Genomic DNA, 22,413 nt, shown 5'->3' on the forward strand with positions numbered 1-22,413 from the left:
TGGGCTCACATATAAGAAGTCACAACCATACAACAAAGAGATTTGTTTTTTTTTTTAAAAAGTAAATATAAAATTAATTTTTTTAAAAAATAAAAATTTATTAGAATTATTTCAAGATTAGAAAATAATTATCCTTAGTTGATAAAATAAATAAAATAGCATAAGTGGTCAATCACATTTTAGTGATGCCTCATGTGGCCAACCTATACTATATCAATAAGAAAATCGAGAATATTTATGTCTTACCTCACTATAATGAATCTGTACATTTCTTATAAAAATAGGGCATCCATGATTTTTCATGGTATACTGCTTCATACGATGAATCAGTGTTTGTTATACATTAATGTGACTATGAGTGGTAGGTAGTTATTAGATTATTTATATCTCTAAGATAGTAGTTGCACTTATGAAGTTCCCTTGATGATGAGATAAAACATATGAAAATATTGGTAGGTTTCTTAAGGGCCTAGAAACATACAATATAGGAATGCTTGACTAGTGTATCCTTATTTAGACCTATGTTATGAGTAGAGTCAAAGTGGTTAATCTCGCTAATGTCATAATAAAATGGAATGGAGCAATGTTAATTATTACACAAGTCACAAGGTCAATGATCAAAGGGTGTTAGTTGTGGGGGAAATTAAGCTATTTCTCCTACAGCTCCTTCCTTTGGGATGTTGTCAAGCCTACATCACTAGTTGGCATCTTATCCAGTGGGAGGGGATTTGGAGGTTTTACTAGCAAGTCCACTTGATCATATCCATTGAGTTGATAAAATTCCCTCTATTTTAATGAGACATGTTTTATGGTAATTGAAATATATTATTAGTGAATTTTATGAAGTACCAAGTACCTAGTTCAAATTATTAGAATGGAATGATAAAAAAAGATCAAGTCTAGGTTTCGAGATTTGCCTTCAAAACTTGTGCTAATAGTAATCATCTTAAAAAATAGTTTTTATTTCGAATATTGTGGTATTTTTAGTAAAAAAGGTGAGTACTAAGTTTACAGACTTTATGAAAAAGAGTGCAAAGGCTAGGAACCATTCACTACAAGATATAGGCCTCATACTGATGTTCAAAGTAACAAAAATGTTCATAAACAAATTGCCCCCGTCATCGCTAAATGCATTGGTATTAACATCTCCATGAAACCATTGCTATTGGCATCACTATTGCCATTAGTATATGCACCATTATTGGCATTAGTATTTGCAAAAGCGATACAAATAACCCACAAGACTGAAAGATAGAATAAATACAAGATCGTTGATGAGAACTAATGGAATCATGGCAAGATACAAAGGATGATAATAATATAGTACATAGAATATGCCTACATAAATCACAAGACCAAAAAGGAAGAGGATGTGCACTCCATGAATCCAAGCGTGAACTATAGATCCTCCCCATCCAAAAGCTCACCCCAATGAAAAGGAGTATAAAACGGAGTCTGCAAAAAGAAAAAAACTACATATCAGTCCACCATACATAATACATTTTAATAAAAATAATAACTAGGGATAAGAAAGATGAGTGACTTACTAGGCCACCACGTGCATATAGTCTATCGATAAATGCAATGAGACCATGTCTCTCTACATATCGAGTCTCTAGGTCGGTGGGATCGTGGTTTGTAATAGAGTATTCCAAAGAAAACAAAATACAACTGTTAGAAACATGATTTCCAGTACAAGTGATATTGCAAAAAAGAAAGCAAGAGAACAAAAGAAAAACTTACAAAATCCTCCAAATAAGTCCTATAGCCACCACTCTCCCAAGATGATGGACCACCCTTGCCTCCAATCATGAAGTTGTTACCTCGCACTGCTGTCTCCATCGTCCAGGAGAATCTATAGCCTCCTCCCTGAGTCATCTATGTCGAGCCACTCAGGCTTCGAGGTGCCACACTTGAGTGCCTTGCATGCATTTGATCATCTGTGTGACATGTACGCATGCATATACTCCATCATCTAGCCTATAGAAAACCTCTCTGCCACGGTGGGTACTGAAAACACCTCATGCATGGATGCTACTATGTATTTCTTACTTCCCTCGAGTATGTTCTTCCAATGGTCCAAGACATTGTGTCGAAAAACTTATTGGCATAACTCTCTCATATGAGCCATCACCTTTCTCCCCTCATAATTCGTGATCACCGCTCCTGTCCTCTTATCTATAAGGTATCCATACTCCTCCGGGGGTATATCTAAGATGTGTCCTCTCCCACCTACAACTGCGCTCCTGGGCATAATTAGGAGACCTCTGTATATTTGATGTACCCATGAGGGTGATATCTCTCAGAGTAGCACCCATAGGGGTGTCAATTGTGGATGGTTGAGTAAAAGTTGGAGTCACTAGAGTAGATGTCCCCACAGGTGTGACAAATTCTACAGGTAACACAACTCCACTAGAACAACGAGATGGAGACACTACATGGGTGCCTCCACAACAACCACCTAAGCCACCCTCTCTTGAACCTACACAAGAGCAAGGAGTAGCACCTGTATCTCGAGCCCACCATGGGCTCATCACATCCACGTCCCCACTGCATCCCCAAAACCACTCCCTCCGTCTTCCCCAAGTCTAGAGCGCCAACCTCATCTACTAGAAATTGAAGCATTAGAGCAGGCCAATGTAGCACTACAAGGATTTGGGCTAGTAGCGACGCTGATTAGCGACGGCGGATAGCGGCGTTGCTATTGGCGTCGCTAATAGCGTCACTATTTGCGTCACATTTGCAACGCAAATAGTGCCGGGCTGCAGGGAAAGAACGCGGCCGAAACCGAGCGTGGTTTTCATTTCTTGTTTGCTCCATTGAGAGTTTTGAGAGCGAGAGCGAGGGAGAGAGCGACCGTCGTGAGAGAAGAAGAGGAAGAAGACTTGCCGCCGCTGCCACTGCCGCCGCCACCACCGTTGTTCGCGAAGGAGAGAAGGAGCCTTCATCGCAAAGAGAAGCCGCCCCACGCTCGCCATATCTTATCGGTGAGTCTCCCTCTCTCTTTCTTTTGCTTGTTCAAGGTTTAAATCACTCTCTTTTGCTTGTTTAGGAGAGGAAATGAAAGAGAAAGAGAGGGAGAGGGAGAGAGAGGGAGAGAGAGAGAAAGAGAGGGAGAGGGAGAGGGAGAGAAAGAGAAAGGGAGGGAGAGTGCATTCTCTCTCTCCCTCTTCCTTTTGCTTGTTTAATGTTTAAATCACTTTCTTTTTTGCTTGTTTAGGAGAGGAAACGAGAGAGTAAGAAAGAAAGAGAGGAAGAGGGAGAGGGAGAGGGAGAGGGAGAAAGAGAAAGAGAAAGAGAAAGAGAAAGAGAGGGAGAGGAAGAGGGAGAGGGAGGGGGAGGAAATGAGAGAGGGAAAGAGAGAAAGGTTTAAATCAATTTCTCTTTCTCTTCCTCTCTCATTTCCAGGGAGAGGGAGGGGGAGGAAATGAGAGAGGGAGAGAGAGAAAGGTTTAAATCACTTTCTCTTTCTCTCCCTCTCTCATTTCCTCCCTCTCCCTCTCTTTCTCTTTCTCTTTCTCTTTCTCTCTCTCCCTCTCCCTCTCCCTCTCTTTCTCTCTTACTCTCTCGTTTCCTCTCCTAAACAAGCAAAAAAGAAAGTGATTTAAACATTAAACAAGCAAAAGGGAGAGGGAGAGAGAGAATGCACTCTTCCTCTCTTTCTCTTTCTCTCCCTCTCCCTTTTCCTCTCTTTCTCTCCCTCTCCCTCTCCCTCTCTTTCTCTTTCATTTCCTCTCCTAAACAAGTAAAAGAGAGTGATTTAAACCTTGAACAAGCAAAAGAAAGAGAGAGGGAGACTCACCGATGAGATATGGCAAGCATGGGGCGGCTTCTCTTTGCGATGAAGGCTCCTCCTCTCCTTCGCGAACAACGGCGGCGGCGGCGGCAGTGGCAAGTCTTCTTCCTCTCCTTCTCTCACGACGGTTGCTCTCTCCCTCGCTCTCGCTCTCAAAACTCTCAATGGAGCAAATAAGAAATGAAAACTGCGCTCGCTTTCGGTCGCGTTTTTTCCCTGCGGCCCGTCGCTATCGCTATTAGCGACGCCGCTATCCGCCGTCGCTAATCAGCGTCGCTACTAGCCCAAATCCTTGTAGTGCTTGCAAGCGATTTTGTAATTCAATTTATGTTACTTTTTTAAATCCTTTCTTGGCTCCAATTATATATGACCTTCCATTATTAGAGAAAGATATTGAATATTAGTATTCAAAGTTATCCTTAACCATGATCAAATACTATTAGAATATGTATTCAATATCATAGGTAATATAAAAACCATTCTATTGAAAAATCCTAGTGGATTCAAAAATTAGTGGGGTAGCTAGACCTCTCTCTCTCTCTCTCTCTCTCTCTCTCTCTCTCTCTCTCTGTGTATATGTATATATATATATATATATGTGTGTGTGTATATATATATGTTTATATACATATATGATATTGAATATTAGTATTCAAAGTTATCCTTAACCATGATCAAATACTATTAGAAATATGTATTCAATATCATAGGTAATATAAAAACCATTCTATTGAAGAATCCTAGTGGATTCAAAAATCAGTGGGGTAGCTAGACCCCTCTCTCTCTCTCTCTCTCTCTCTCTCTCTCTCTCTCTCTCTCTCTCTCTCTCTCTGTATATGTATATATGTGTGTGTGTGTGTGTGTGTGTGTGTGTGTATGTATATATATATGTATATATACATATATGTAGATAGAGGAATGGGGGAGAGAGAGAGAGAGAGAGAGAGAGAGAGTTTCTAACATCAATATATATATATTTGGGTAGTAGCCACACTTGTCAAAATATCTAGATACCGTTACATGATAGATGTGGAGCTTAATGAGTCACTTGAAGGTACATAAGAGCATTTGGCATCATAAGTTGATTCATTATCATTCGTTTCATTGTCATATACAAAGTTGGTTTAACCAACCAAACAAAGCCAATCATACCATATTTGGTCAAGACATAGCTAATTGTGAGATTATCACTGATTTGGTAGTCAAAGAATGGTTATTCTCAAACTCATGATGTCTTTTTTTCTTGACCAGTGCCCCCCACCTTGTTTCACATCCTTGTACGCTCTTTTCCCCCAATGATGGTTGGCATCTCATCTTTTATGGGAGGAGGCTTTGAAAGTATTACTATGATCTCATGTTTAGAAATATTTCCTAGTGTCCCTACATACCTATACAAGCTACTTAGGCATAGTAGTTTCCTAATCTAGCTCCTCAACATACCCAAGTATAACTCTTAATTGGGGCACATATATCCTAAGGATGTGATCCTACATATATATTATACAATGCACTACAAGAGATAAAGGTTATATCGACATAATTTGTGACAAAGATACACACAACAATATTTTAAAATGTCAAACCCTTGCACTTGAATAGCACATGAGTAATACTCTCCAATATGAGTTGACCCATATAAGCACAAGAATTCTATTGAAATAATCATTGTAATAGTCTAATAAATAGCAATGTCTACATTGATGCAAACTCCCAAGGGTGTAGAAAATAATTATTTAAATTTTGACAAAAAAAAGTATGCCAAAGTCTATACTAATGGATGCAAATGAAAAAGAATGTTTTATCCATTCAAAATTATACAAGCTCAAATCCCATCATCAAAGTCCTTTGATCCTATAAAATAGAAAAAATATAATTCTAAGTACACATACATTATATATTTTAAATGTGACATGTGCCCTTGCAGTATAGATGCACATTTAAAAATATATTTATTCATTCAAAAATATACAAGCTCAAATCCCATCATCAAAGTCCTTTAATTCTATAGAATAGATAAAATATACTTATAATAACACATATATTATATATTTTTAATTTTACATGTGCTTTGCAAGTGCACACAAAGCTTGATCTCTTGGAAGTAAATGCCATGAAGTAGGATCCTCTCATGAAAATGTTTGCATAGTGTATGGAGTGAGAGAAGTCCCCTCCATATTGAAATGTTTCACAAGCTATCATTGTAAAAATTGGCTAATGTGGTAAGATATATATGCATAGAGGAGGATTGTTCAAATGATGAGATACAATAATAGCTAGGCTTGCATCTCAACATAGATAACATTATACACATGCAAATGAAATTAATCATAAACTAAGTATTAAAAATATTTTGGGTAAGCAATGTATGCCAAGCATAGGCTAAGTGTATGCTAGGTATAGACTACATATATATTAGGCATTGTTATGCTAGACTTAGGCTAAGGATATGCTAGGCCATGTGTAGCTAGGCTTGCATCTCAACATAGATAACATTATACACATGCAAATCAAATTAATCATAAACTAAGTACTAAAAATATTTTGGGTAAGCAACGTATGCCAAGCATAGGCTAAGTGTATGCTAGGCATAGACTACAGATACATTAGGCATTTTATACTAGACTTTGTCAGAAGTGGAGCAGCAGTGGAAGCATAAACATGTGTTGAAATAAACTGCTAAAACACAAGACAAAAGGAGAAAAGAAAAGAACATGATACAGATGAGAACTCAGATGTATGCATGGGAAATGGAATCCATATATCTGAACACGAGACAGTCACATACAACAGTGAGTCACTGGCTGCGTGGGCACTGGCACTGGCTCCTCTGTCCACAGAGTCTGCAGATGGTGAACATGATGATGATAATGATGATGATACTGACTGAGGAGGAGCACTGAGTATAAATAGGCTAAAAAAGTGGGGAGCAATAATGCTGGTCAGACAGCATTAATCCTAGTCGACTGGTGCATAAAATGCTCCACTGGCATAAAATGCCACACTAGAAAAAACCTAATAAAAATGCCCAGCCCAGATCAGGCTCAGACTCACACATGAGCTGACAAATACTCTGCTAACACCCTCTCTCAGATCATGGGTGATCAGATACAATACAATAGTACAAGGAAAAGGGATTAGAAACTATAGAACCACCAAGTAGAACCATGGATACCCAAGCAGTGGGTGATCAAGCCACCACCAAGGTGCCTCGGAGAGAACCTGATGTCGATGTCGATCGTACCAAACACCTGAAAATAGAGAAGATCATAGCATGTCTCTCTGTCCATCACCAATGTCTCACAGTAGCATACAAGACCATCCTGTCAAAAATGCCCCTGAACATAGGTGACCATGGATTCCCCGCCTTTGGCTAGACCGCCAAAGTGTCCCCTCATGTGAGCTCTAGACGAAAGCCTCCCGCTCTCTGTTAGAGAACCAGCTCATCATGAACCTAGATGTTAATCCCACCTCTAGGATTTGATTCCGCCAGACTGAAGTCGATGCGTCAGGGACGTCCTTCTTTGGAACCTGTGCACTTGTAGAAAAGTATAGATGAGGCGCGACTGCCCCATCTGAACACCCGCTCACACTCCCTCTCTGGCACAAGAGAGTCGTGAGGGATGACCTCATCACCACCACTAAAAAGCAGCCGAGGAAGGGACCACCAAGCCCTTCCCACGATCAGAAGAAGAGGATCCCTTCCACGCCTGGGACTTCACCTTGGTCGGAGGATCTGATTCGGAATCTGATGAAGGAGAGAACTCATTGGTAGAGTCAACATTCCGCTTCGTCTTCTGCTCCTTCTTCTTGGAAGCAGCTAACGTCTTACAGTCCTTCTGCAAATGTCCCTTCTTGCTACAATGGTAACACTGGGCCTTCGACTTCTTCTTCCCGTTACCCCTCTCTGAAGCTACATAAGCCTCGCCTCCATAATGTGCCGGAAGTCGCCCCTGTAATCTCAAGGATGTCTCATGCTCAAGAAGCATCGAGGTCATGTGTAAAACTGACAGGAGTCGATGATGTCTGCGCCCGCAAAGCATTGGCCACTCCATCAAACTCCGGGGAGAGCTTGTAGAGGACCGTCCCGACGAGATGCGCCTCGGGAAGAGTAGACTGCATGTGCCGAAGCTGGTCCTGTACCTGCATAACAGGAAGAAGAAAAGACTGAATAGTATCTTTCGGCTCAAACTTCATCTGCTAGAGCTGGCCATAAAGTGTTACTGCCTGCATGGTGGAAGGTGCCTCGTACATCTGCTGCAACTTCTGCCATACTTCAGGAGATGTCCTACAGGAGGTAATCATCGGTAAGACCACTTTAGAAATACACCGAAGCAATGCCGAGTAAGCATGTGCATCATCCGAGTCCCATGTGAGCACCGCTTCCTCATGGTTTTCCTCATCAAAGTCTTCAGGAAGAGGAAAAGGACGGAGAGGTTGAGGAAGAGCTCCACAGATGATGTACCATAACCGCTTCTGCACAAACCAAGCTTTCATGATAGCACTCCATGTGAGATAATCAGGTCCATGTAACTTATCATTAGTGGAAGTGCACGGAAGTGCCATATGGAGAGGATAGGAAGAGAAGTAGAGAAGACATGGAATTTAAAGAGGAAACACAGCCAAAACACAAGCACAGACTGCAGAAAATGAGAGTTCACATGCAATATAACCCAAAAGCTAATCAATAGAAGACAAAATCTGCCCAGCCACGAGAGACACTGAATCAGCAAAATGCAGGCGGTAAATTGGAGAAAAGCAGGTAGAAAACTGTCGCCAATAGCTACAGATGAAAAACCAGGCAGTAGAGGGTGCATAGGCAGTAGGTGATAGTAAAACTGTAGAAAACGCAGATCAAAGAGGTCGCCTGTAGGGAGCAGTAGCCGCCTGAGCAGAAAAGGAAAAAACAGTCTTGAAATCAGCAATAAAACATAGCAGAAACATAAATCCTGAAAACTGATACCATGTCAGAAGTGGAGCAACGGTGGAAGCATAAACATGTGCTGAAATAAACTGTTGAAACACAAGACAAAAAGAGAAAAGAAAAGAACACGATACAGATGAGAACTCAGATGTATGCACAGGAAATGGAATCCATATATCTGAACACGAGACAGTCGCATACAACAGTGAGTCACTGGCTGCATGGGCACTGGCACTGGCTCCTCTGTCCACAGAGTCTGCAGATGGTGAAGAAGATGATGATGATGATGATGATACTAACTGAGGAGGAGCACTGAGTATAAATAGGCTGAAAAAGTGGGGAACAATAATGCTGGTCGGACAGCATTAATGCTAGCCGAGTGGTACATAAAATGCTCCAGTGGCATAAAATGCAACACTAGGAAATACCTAAAATACCTAATAAAAAGGCCCAGCCCAGATCAGGCTTAGACTCACACATGAGCTGACAAATACTCTGCTAACAGACTTAGACTAAGGATATGCTAGGCCATGTGTAAATGTACAATATACTAATAGTACATTAGGCATAGGAGGCTAAGTATGTGCCAAATTAAGCTACATGTAAGAAAAACTTGCTAGTATGCCAGGTGTACACTACACTAATGATATGCTAACATAGGCCAAGTGTACACTATGTATATTGTATGTTAGGCTTACTAGTACACATGTTTTGAGCACATGCTAGGCATAAACTAAGAATATGCTAAGCATATAGCATGCATAGTGTAGGCTTAGTGTTTGCCTAGCTAGTGTAGTAGGAAGCCTACCATATGCTTAGCCTATTGCCCATAGTATATGCTTAGTCTATGCCTAGCATAGTGGTACACCTAGTTTACACTTATCCCACGCTAGGAAGCCTAGGATACCCTTAGCCTCCTATGGCTAATGTAACATACTAAAGAACCTTGATAACTTCTATTCATAGTTTGAAATCTATTAGAAGAATGTCAGCTAAATTGATAGTTTCATTTGGAATACAAAGTTACGATGAAAATTCTAGCTATAGAAATAACTTGAGAAGGTTAAAAGTTTACTTACATGGACACGAATTGTGACTAGCTATTTAGGTCCACCATGTCTAGTTAAAAGTTAACTAAGTTCTACTATATTTATAAACTATCATTTTCAGTGTAATGAGCAATGTTGCTAAAAAGTATTATATATATAAAGTATCCTTGCCATCATAATGAAAAATCTTGCTAAAATTCTCAACATTATCATATCACTATGGCCATCGCTCTATGCATTGCTACTCACAACATACATATTGATGAAATTCGAACATGCATTTTATTGTGATTTTTCCAATACTTGTATAGTGCTTTAGTATAATTTTTTTCCTTTAATACGAGTTTACCACATCAATATTTTTCTATGTGAGCCATTTTCACATTGCATTTAACTAATAATAATAATATTTTTAGAATGGATCTATCTTACCATCCCTATTAGGGACATAGATAAGTGAAAATTAAACATGCATTATGTTGTATTTATGGAATGTTTTCAATACTTATACAATGCTTTAGTGGAAATTATTTCCTTTCATACTTCTTGCCATATCAATCTATTTAGTATGAGCCCCTTCAACATTGCCTTAATTTAGAGTATGAGAAGCTAATCACTTCCAGTAGCATCTATATTTGTTTTTATGAGGAACAATTCTCATCAATTGGTTAGATGTAATTTTGAAACGTAAGAATGCAGAACTTTTCAACTCTTCATATATTAATCTATTTACTGCGAGCCCCTTCAACATTGCCTTAATTAAGAGTATGAGAAGCTAATCACTTCCATTAGCATCTATATTTGTTTTTATGAGAAACAATTCTCATCAATTGGTTAGGTGTAATTTTGAAACGTAAGAATGCATAACTTTTCAACTCTTCGTGGTAGAATTTTTTCCTTTCTTCAATAATAAATTTGTTAAACCCATGGGTCAATAATCTAGCTCGATCTCATATTAATTCAAGCAATAATATCCAATACCAATAATTCTCATGTAGTAAAAATCCATGACTTGACATACATTGAAGATAAGTGAGCAACCTTGTATCTATCAATTTCATAACTAATATTTAAAACATTTTAGAATTGTTAAAGAATTACACATTTCTCTCAAATTTTCATTAGACATATTCTATCTATAATTATCTTTCAAATTCATGTGCTTTTTAGCTCATTTGCAAAGGCCTAGAGCCAGTCAAACATCTCAAAACCAAATTTGTGTGTTTTTAAGTGAATTTGAAAAGGCCTAAACCCATCAATCATATAAGAACTTGCTAATTTTGCAACTTTGGAACTGAGTACTTTTTGTTATTTTTGGAGCCTCATGAGTCACCCAAGAACTATGTATTTTTGTAACCTAAGAAGTACTAGGATGTTCTTGTTCTTTTAGGATTACAATGCAAGCACTTAGAGACCATTGGTCATCTAACTACTTCATAGTAGCTTTGGGCATATCTATCCTAAACATTAACAAATTTTATCATGATTCATGATTTAGTCAAGGCTTGAATGATTATCCAACAAAGAATCACTTGGGATAATATCAAAACAACCTAATTCAAAGCAAGATTTCTCCTTATTTAAATTAAAGTTGTTAGTAATTACATAAGTTCATATTTCTACCTATTATACATATAGTAGCCTCCATATGCATCACGAAGATAATAACACCCATAAATTATAAACTCTCATTATATTCCTAATTAGGAAGCCCTTTCTCAAGCTTGCATGACTTAAATATTGAAAAAACATGGTGTAATTTATGCTAAAATTTTTATGTAGCTATACCGTACTTGACATTCTTGTACTAATTTGGTTTAAATTTGATTTAATAAGCAATTAATGAGGTCCTTGATTAGAGGCCTTTAGTTGGACTCTAATATGATGATTATCATGATCATTCTATCCTAATGACTCGACTCTCCCATTTTCATGTTTGACCATTACAAAATGCTAGGGGAATAGTTTGTGGCCTGCTTCATTGCATTTAAGGATGTTAGATTCAAACACCTCCAAGATAGTAATGGTTTTATTACCAAGCAAGCATATGAATCAATAACCCCTAGAGTGGTGGCTTGTTCACTAGGTGCTTTATAAGACTATAAGAAGGCCGCTACAATAACGTCCCACATCATGTATTTTGACACTTATTTCTACAAGATTGTACCACATATATAAAGTATTAGCTGAAATTTGCATATCATTCCACAAAAAAATTAAAAGTTTAGGTAGGGACATGTCTATTGGATATTTTTTTGGAAAGTAATCATTCAAAATAAAGCAATGAAACATCTTGTAAGGTTACTTAGAAACCTGATGGTAGCCTTGAATCCATTCTTGGTATGCGGAATACTGTGGCCCCCATTCCAAAGTCTCCATCTTTGAGGTTGACTAGATCCATTGTTGTAGTAGCTTTGCACCATTTTTGAAGTGATGAAGGATATTGAGGATGATCCATGTTGATTATAAGTGACATGTAAAAATATGATAATAAATTGTGTCTACCTACATGAATCTACACAACCATCACAGTCCATATCTTTTCTTACCATTTTCTAGAGTAGGTTAGAGTCTAGCTCTTTTCTTACCATTTTCTGGAGTAGGTTAGAGTCCATCTGAATTCTATAAATGTCATAAGAGCATGAAGTAAAACCTAAGGACTTGCACAAAACATGCCATACTTCATGAATCATGAGACTATTATCTCACATAAGATTTTTGAAAAAATATTTGCAATAGAAACCTATAGAATATTGAAGTGAGGAAAGAAAATCATAGAGACAATGGATCTCTACCATTCCTACTCTTGTACTTCTTCTACATTGTCTCCTATACATGTTGCACTAAGAGCCCAACTTGGTGTGCATGTTTCTAGTTAAAGCTTTTGCATGTAAATCTTGACTATCAGCATGTCAAACGAATTATAAGTTGACAAAATTTTTGAAGTATATGTGTGTGTCAAAGAAGTATATGTAAGAAGTATATGTGAGTGTCAAAGAAGTATATGTAAACACACATTGGCAAGTCAAAAGCATTTCGAGCAAGTAAATCACAAGCATTTATGATTTTTATTGTGATGTAAAAACTTTCCCCTCAAATCTTGATATTGATGTGTGAGACTAGACTCTAGAACTATAGTACTACAAAATAATGCGAAGGAGAGCCTTCCACTAGAATGGACCATACAATATCAGACCATTAAGAAGGGTCTTCTACAGTATTTCTGCAAGCTTGGAGGAATGAATGGGCTTATACCTGTGGGCGAGTATATCATAACATGTGCTTCCCGATTGAGCATGTGTTTCCTGACAGGAATGTACAGACGCAGGATGTGATCTGGAAGTCGATGCTGAAGGGAATGAAGCCTGGTCCGACGCCAAGCAGATGAACTATATATGCATATGAATCCATCGAGCTCCTCTTCTCGGTCACATATTTTAGATATCTGGCCTCGAGCCAGGCGGCACTCCCCCCAGCAAAGCCTTCCCGTTCTTGACCTCTCTTCGTTATAACAGGTGATATTCGCATCTCCCTTCGCTAACTGCATGCAAGAGACAATTAGGGTCGTCAGTAGATAATTGCAGATCAGCGCCTGTAGACCATTCACTTGCTCGTTACTTGTTCTTGGGTCTTATCATGGATAAACATACTATAGGTCGGCTGAAAATCTCGGCAAACAAGGCCGTAATCTGAGAACGAAATAAGTTTTATGATGCGAGGTGTATAAAAGCACATCCATAAAATCTCAAACGGAAGCAGCAAAGTGAGCTGCAATTTAATGGACTAAACAGGCCAAGAAGAGATGAGAGAGAGAGAGAGACAGAGAGATCTGCAACAGACCGTGCTGTAGAATAACGTCTGATCGATTCAGCGCCTCTCGCCAGACGCTCTGCCTTCCTTTTCCTCAGTATCACCATAGGTAGTAAGTATTACACCAGGACGTTGAGGGGAATGAAGCCTGGTCCGACGTCTTATAGGAAAGACAAATCATGCAGGCAAAAAATCATCGCTAGTATGATATGCCAACTACCAGCAGATCTGCCTATATATCAGAGATTTAGAGGCAGCTCCACAATGTCATGATAACAAAGGCGTCGAGCCAGGCGGCCACTCCCCTCAATGAATTGGTGTGGACCGGATGAACAAGAATGGCAATAGCGATGATGATGATGATGATGCTTAAAAAAGAGTAGCTCTACGAAGTTCATGTGTTGTACAAGGATAAATTTATACATGCGGGTGCGGGCGTGTGTGTGTGTGTGTGTGTGTGTGTGTATGTGCGTGTGCGTTTGAAGTTAGGTTTAGGGTTCGTGCAGCCTGCAGGAAGAATAGATGACCTATCTCTCTCTCTTTCTCTCTCATATAGGAGCTGTAGCAGAGGTATGGAACCCTCTCTTACTAATTTGCATGCGAATATAGAGGTAGCTCTCTCTCTTTCTCTTTCTCTCTCTCTCTCTCTCTCTCTCTCTCTCATATGGAAAGGACGTGATTTTTTTCCTTTCCTTTTGTCAGGACGATATGACACGCTAGCTACAAGATTCCGTTTGGCCCCTGCATCCCCAAAGGCTGAAAAGGAGCTCCATGTGGGTATAACCTCAAAGGACAACCTTCCCCCCACCCTCACAGTAATTTGCAGCACACATGAACAGTGTTTAGATCCGCGAGAGGGAAGCATGAGATGTGCGACATGAAGAGTACTTACCAAATAGACGCCCAATCACAGAGAGAGAGAGAGAGAGAGAGAGGGTCTCAATGATATCATTAACAGATACAATAAGACAGGGAGACTGTGCGCGCTAAAATTGGAATAGAATGATGAGGCCAAACTGCAGTTAACTTGAAAAGCAGGGTCAGCTCTATCATACGCTCATGATGGTGGACGAGAGAAGAAGATAAAAAGGCGCAGATCTATGATATGGTCATGATGGTTCAAGAAGCCGATGATGAAGACGTAGAGAAGGAACAGGGACATCATGAGGAAGCAGGAAAAAATGATGACAGGGGGGGATCTATAGGGCCTCTCTGCTATAGCTTCCCAACCAACCAAAGCCAAAAGGAAAGTGTTCTCTATCGGAGCCTGGAAAAGGGAATAGTCGTTGTTGTTCTTGGTGGTGGTTGAATGAACATGTGTGAACTTTGAGGGGACAAAAGACCTCTCTCTCTCTCTCTCTCTCTCTCTCTCTCTCCGGCCTTGTCCAAGGCTGCATGCAACGACGAAATTCAAGCCTCGGCTTGCCCTTTTTGAAGGAACCCGGCCTGCACGGACACACACACACACACACTCTCTCTCTCTCTCTCTGGCTGGGATGGCGCCCGTATCGTGTTTGGTAAGGCCCCATCCATGCATTACCTTTCCCTTAAATAGTCATCCAATTGATGCTCAACCTTCTTTATCGAAGCTTTCATTTGGGAGCCTTCCCACCATCCCTACAGCTTTGGATCTCTTTCGTGAATGATACATAGCAAACAAAGATGCTAAAAACTCAATTTATCATACACGTGAACACAAAGCTCGAGTGAACAAACCCACTCCACAGCATACATTTTGGTTAACAATTCAAGGGTCGCCTAGCTCAACGCTAATCAATTACAACTAGTCCATCTTAGGTGTCAACCATTAATAAGTTTGGGCCCTTATAGACCATGTGGACATCATAGGCGACAACCAATGAGAACTTTGGGCCCTTATAGACCAAGGAAACATTCATCAAAGCCAACCCTCCCCATACACATGTCAAACTACATTTGAGTGCAAAAAGCATGCAAACAGCAGTTTAAATTCAGGTAGCCAAAGCTAGGGCCAAGGATAAAAACATGATCCTTGACCATCCAACAAGTTGGCCTTGATTCTACCAACCAAGCTAATAGGATTGGCTTATATTTAAACCTAGTGCTTTTTGTAAATATTAGTAGTTTGCTTTACATTATGTAATCCATGTACTTCCTTTGCCCCTCATTTGAAGGAGCCACTACAATATGTGTAAGGAAACTTTTGTTGTACAACATTTGGCCTTACTACATCATCACTTGTGGTGGTTGACAAAGGATAGAGGGAAACCACCCTATACTTTCTTAACACCTCACTACAAGACTGTGAAGATGTTCAAATCTACCCATGGCTCCTCACATACTCTTTGTACTAGCTATTGAGCTACCAATTCTTAGCTCAGAGCTCACCTGATGTTTTCTTGACTACAAATACATGGGTGAATATTATCAAACACAAAAATATTAGTAAGTGGTTTGGAAGTATGTAACCTATTCTAAAAAAATGTTCATATATAGGTATACACACACATTTCTATTCACATACATGTCTATGACTATTTTCTAAGATTTTTGGATAAAATTTAGCATAATGACCATTAAAACCTCTAAGAAATGGCATTGTGGAAAATTTTATCACTAATCTACTTGTTGTTACACATATTTAGTATTTTCTTAAATAATAACTAGCTTGTAATTGATTATGAAAGATTAGATAAGTCCCTTATTTACTTCCCAAATAGATAAGACATTCAAAAAGATGCGGTTTGAGCTCTATCTCTTGCTTCATCGACTTACCCATCCCATGCTTGAAAATGATCTCTTACATATAATGCCATTGTTGCATGCATAGTTGTAAATGAAAATTCCACCAAATAATTATGAAAGTGATGTAGAATGATAAGTCTATTGCAAATGGTTGCTTATATGCTAGCATTATATAAATTTGGCATGCAATATATATTCATAAAAAACCTTAGTGAACTATTGAATATAATCAAACTAAGAGTGCATGTTGGCATTACATAAATGTCCACTCAATAGCCGAAATTGGGCTCTTATCTATATGTCCTCCTCTTACACGGGATTTTTCAAGTTGTCAGTGGATCATTGGAGATGACACAAAGGGTTCTTTCTCATTACTTTTGGCTAGCCAAACTGGACCCTTACAATGCATGTATGTCTTCACCACAAAATTTGTTGGGATTATTTTTCAATACATTATCAATTATCTTAATCATTGAGCTTGTATGGTTTTGCTTGTTGAAGACCAAAAGTACTACTATATCTATAAAGAGGACTTCTCATCAAGACCAAAAGGATTGAACGTATACATGTAGGTCTCTTTAATTCCACACTATCATGTACAAGAAAGAGCACATTGTTGTCTATATTTTATGTGAACTTTACATTGACGTATGCTTTCTTAAAAGTGGTATAGACTTCACAAGTTATCTTCTCAACTTGGCTTACAATAGTGTTATTCCAAGTTTTGATTGGGGGTGCACGCATGCACACATGTGCATGCGTGTGTGCATACGTGTGCACACAAATGTGTGTGTGTATGTGCACTATGCACATGTGTGCACCTATACAAACTCAAGTAATGGTACTAATTGGACCTATGGCGTCCAAATATTCTCCTTATATAGTAGTTGGGTAGATTTACGAATGGCACAAGGAGTACAATATTCGATCCACATCATCAACGAACAGACACGTACTTCACTCAAAAATAAGAACACATTATTATAACTACGAGACACACCCTTATATCATGAGCAAGCTATATCTCTTATGAGTCGATTACTTTTACTTATATCTAACATTTTTAGTGGGTCATTTGCTTAATGATACATGATGCAACAACTGAGCTATGTCCTTGAATTGAAAACAATGAAATACATTAAGAAAGTATTAGGAGCAAAATGGCTACCTTTTAAGATTTTTATTGCTTATTAAGCTAAAATTTTTGGGCTTGAAATGTCTAAGACTAGCCAATACATACAAGTAGTTGTGACAAAAACATACATACAAGTTAGCTTGAGATTGTGACAATTTTTTTTCTCTAAAATGCATACAATCAAGGTCTTTCAACACAAATTTTCTGCATTGTCTAAACTCTTGTTGGTGAATTAACAAAATATACCCCCATTTATCTACAATTAGATCATGTCTAAACTCTTGTTGATGAATTAACAAAGCATGCCCCCATCTATCTACAATTAGATCAAGAGTGTCATACTTCTCACTCTCTATCTACCCTAGATTGCATGTTGCAATTTGGACACCATATGAAATTGAAAGCAAATAGGGGGCGGCCTAGAAACTTTTAGCAGCCTGCCATGGCTTGTCTCAAAGACTTATGCTCATCATGAAAAGTTGCTTTTCTAGCATCATTGCTACATACTTGTTGCAAAGGTAGAGTATCACGTAATGGTCTACTGTATCATCAAAACTAGTGAATCCTATTTTTGTTAAGATAGAATTTTGTTGTAGAGTTCTTTGTAGTGTTATTATGAGGGGGTTGTGTGTTCCATGTTCAAGTGCATGTATAGCTAAGCTCTACCCTAATGATTGAAGAGTGCATCGTCTACCATTTATGTATCTATGATCTCACTATCTTTGATGCCATGGGATGATGGATCTATATTTGGATATGATCAACCATCATTCTCATGCATAGAGGAAGTCTATGAAACCTTATTATGAAGGGGTTTTGAGTTCCATGTTCAAGTGCATGAATCCCTATGCTTTACCCTAGTTATTGAAGGGTGCACCTTCTCCCATTCCACCGCACGAACATTGATGCCATGTGGTCTATGCTTGTAAGACATATGCAAGTTGTATGTGATGCATCATGCATGCATTTCCTGACAAGCAAGACATCAATTCGAGACATATATTCAAGAGGACCTAAATGACACAATAGGAGTTTGAGCCGATTAGAGCGTCCCTCACTACTTGAAATTATAATCTATACTTGATGAACTGCCTCCCATACAATATTTTAAGCGTCTACCTACCTCCAAGGTTTCAAAAGTCCAAACCTAAGCAAGGTAGGCTAAACACCATGATCTCATCAACGCATGTTTTCGAAGCAAATAGCAGATGCCGTTTGAACGTGGTCTCTTTCAGAGGGTGTCTTTTACCGGCAGCTGCGCCTCCGTTACCGGCAAAACAGTACACAATCACAAGATAATTATTATTAATTTCAGATGCTCGAGGCAGCTGGATGGAACTTACGAAGGCAAGCATTCAAAGTTCAAACCGGTAATGATATTTTATGTGACCCTGCATTTATCTAGCATGGTGTACTTTTGAAATTAAGTGCCATCTCTGATCAGAGAGACTCTCTCTCTCTCTCTCTCTCTCTCTCTCAGTGTGTCTGTCGGAGTCTGACTGACCAGTGACTGGTTTTGTGCCTGCCAAAATGTTGGGCGATCTCCCTTTTGACCATCCGAGGCGCATCTTTAAACTGAGCCCGCACGTTCTTCTTCTTCTTCTTCTCCTCCCTCTCTCTCTCTCTCTCTAGCCATATGTGCTGTTGCGGGGTTTGTAAAGGAAATGTTCACCCTTGGATCAAGCCCATCCGACGGCTGCGATCGGCTGCAGGCCCGACAAGCAAACCTGCAGCATCGGTCGGTCCAGCGGTTAAGATCGTGCGTCGGTTAAACGAATAGGTCGTGTGTCATCCCATGCAAAATATGACTGCCTGCCTGGCAATGACAACGTCTCTCTCTCGCTCTGAGACTGACTCCTCTGTATCGTCTCTGCATCACCAGTGGGCACCTAAGGTCCTCGTCAATGCGTCTGCGACTACACCGCGTACCTCTCTGTTTAGGTTATCCCGGCCCCCGGGCTCTCTCTCCTTTCTTTAATCTTAATCTCAATAGAACCTATAGGGAGGGGAGGGTATGCAAGCTCGCATGAATAGCTTCATTTATGAGAGTCCGTGACATAACCGCACGGGCACCTTCTAGCTGCTGCTACCTTCTAATTAATGAAAATCATAAATCCAAACTTCAGTCAGTGTATCTGAAACACGTCTCCAGCCATTCCTGGGTCCTGACCTACTCTGGGTTCTATTCAAGATCCTGACTAGGTTGTGAATCTTGCTTAGGTTATGATCATACATACAGAGAGTCGTGACTCGACTCAGAGTGGTCGCTTAGAAATTTCATTTCAGACGCTTAAAGTTTTACTTATGGGAATATTTAAACGCAGTACATCATCCTACCGTCTAGCTTTTCGGGAAGACATCTTTTAAAGCTTTTGAAGAGTGGTTTGGTAGGAGTTTCTTGATGCGTAACTAGCGCAAGATCCCCCCCCCCCCCTTCCTTTTCCGACGTTTGAAATCTTTACGTTTGGGAAGAGAGATGGTAAAAATTATATAACATGTCACAATTTGTGGCCAACTTAACTCCAACAAAGTTGATGTCTCCTTAAGGGCCTGAAGTGGCACACTACAATATGTTTCTTTTTACTACTAATGAATAAGATTATAGGTAGGCAAATAGGCACGCTTTGTGAACTAGAGAAAAAAGCTACAAGTGCATTTGTACTATTGTCTAAATTCTAGCATCTATATGCATATACATTCTCCAAATTAGGTGTGACTATAGACACACATATAAATGCATATATAGATGTGGTCCTGACTAGCATTTAAACATCCAACCGCTCGTTGCAAAATTAGAGCCAAGACTAAGGTGGTAGTAATGGAACCACCAAATCCCTAGTTTCTTTTAATCCCTACCTATACACATACTAAGCATTATTTATTATAATAATTTAAATATGATAAAGAATCTAACCAACATATAAAATATCATGATATCATAATATAATATTCTATACTATATCTTAGGAGACTTTAAGCAATATTATAACTTGGCACAATAAAATACATAATAACTTTGCTATAAAACAACATTAATAATAATTGTGCACACAAAGATTTGGAAGCCAAAATTTGGCTAATATAATGAATTAGGAAAACTAAAACTTTCCAAATAATCCTCTCTTTTGTATTATAAATAAGTGTTGGTGTACATAAAGCTTTGGAAGTTATACTTTGCATTACAAAATAGGAGAACTAAATCCTAAGATGGTCTACCTTATGCCATTGAGAGATCCCTTTTCAAATCAACCATTGTTGTTTCCACTAGCTCCATTAGATTTCATCTCATCTTCTTTTCTCTTAATTAACATAAGCCTATACAAATAAGACATTTTACATATCATTTATATTAAGAAAAAGATTACAAGGTTTACCCTACAACATAATTTACTATAATTCCCTCCTTATGTACCTTTGTGCCTATGATGCAACAACATTACTTCTTAGTGATCCTTTCATCCATATATATATCTCACTTGTTCACTTGATGATTACATGTAATCCTTGAGAGAGTTGGAAGTCTACCTATAAGATCTATTTATAGTGAATAACAAAAAAGATTTGCAATTATAAGAATAATTAAATAGTATTAAAAGTACATAAACTTAATGAGTTAAAGATGATACATTTTGCAGACTTGGGCTCCCATGATACTATTTATGTCTCCTAATGGAAAGTGTAACAAGCTAACTTTTCCATTTGGATTGTCCACAACACCTCCATGTGTTCTCGAGTAGATGTCATTTTTGTCACATAATTCTTCAGTTAATTCTACACCTTCTTGTGAGCTATCAAAGGATAACCTTGTGGAGAAAGCCTTTGCTTTATCTTTGTCTTTTTGATTATGGCATGTCTCAATACAAGAGATGAAGGATTTACCACAATGGAAAGTTTTAATGTAAATTGTGAAAAAATGACACCTTGCTATTTTTGTTAGAATAATCATCGGTATGACCACTAGTATATGCACTCATATAATCTCATAATTTATTGACATGTATAGTGATGTATATACCAACACTTGTAGTAATGGATATATCAATGAATACATCAAAAATTGTAGTAGTGGATATGCTGATAGAGATACAGACATTGCAAAAACAATATGGTTGAAACTTTCCCTTTCTCTTCACATTCTAGGGGTGTAAGTATACACAAAAGCAAAGAAACATGTGACCAAAGCATCAAACTAAAAGTACCTTGCTTCTCTCTATTTTTCATTGTGTTTTGGTTTGACATCAATCTATAAGGGGACAAGGATACACTATTAGGGATGAGAGGAATACCAAAGAAGATTTTCAACATGTTTACAAAAAAAAGGTTGGGCACTGTTATGTGTGTTAACTTCTAAACCACTACAACTTAAAATTCTCTCAGTACACATTCTTTTGTTTATAATAACATTGCTCTTTGTGCCATTCCTTTTTTTATATTGACATAGCTCTTTGTGCCATTTTAAATATTCTTTGGCACATATTTTGACATGTGTATATAGATGGTCTTCAAAAACATTTCAACTAAGAGTTTACTATTCTACTCACTTTGACACCATCAACCTTTCGAGTAAGAACTCTCCAAACCCTACCATTCTTTTGTTTCCCTCATTTAATGTGTTTTCTAAATATTTGAATGTAAATATGGAATATATGTTTGTTGAATGCTGAATTGACTTGGTTTTTTTAGTTGATTTTTGTTGTTTTTGTGGGATGAAGGGTTGATTTTTTTAATGGACTTTGAATGATCATTAGTTATTTTGGAAGTGTTTGAGAGTGTTTTGGATGAGATTGATTATGTTTCGGGAGCTCATGATGATTTTCAATACAACACAACAAAAACGAGGCATAGACGCGCATGTTAGATGCGCAAAGTTGGGCGCGTCTATCATTGTGTCTATATGTGCGTGTAAAAGAGCGTGTAAATAAACATGAATTTTGCATCTATATATCCATGCAAATAGACGCGTTTTCAGACGCGTAAT

General features: G+C 38.5%; 1 protein-coding gene across 1 annotated transcript; it reads right to left on the reverse strand.

The window, feature by feature from the left end:
• Window positions 1–4,041: 4,041 nt before the first annotated feature.
• Window positions 4,042–14,964, reverse strand: LOC148019278 (uncharacterized). Its single transcript, XM_087660872.1, has 3 exons — window positions 13,607–14,964; window positions 8,021–13,307; window positions 4,042–7,936 (listed from the first exon to the last, which is right to left on the reverse strand). The coding sequence occupies exons 2-3, from the start codon at window positions 8,357–8,359 to the stop codon at window positions 7,772–7,774; spliced, it is 504 nt and encodes a 167-aa protein (XP_087516998.1). The 5' UTR covers window positions 8,360–13,307; window positions 13,607–14,964; the 3' UTR covers window positions 4,042–7,771.
• Between the last annotated feature and the right edge of the window lie 7,449 nt (window positions 14,965–22,413).

Source organism: Lygodium microphyllum, chromosome 20, assembly GCF_053477565.2.
Source record: "Lygodium microphyllum isolate KBCC chromosome 20, Lygodium_microphyllum_v1.1.10, whole genome shotgun sequence".
Classification (NCBI taxonomy): Eukaryota; Viridiplantae; Streptophyta; class Polypodiopsida; order Schizaeales; family Lygodiaceae; genus Lygodium; species Lygodium microphyllum.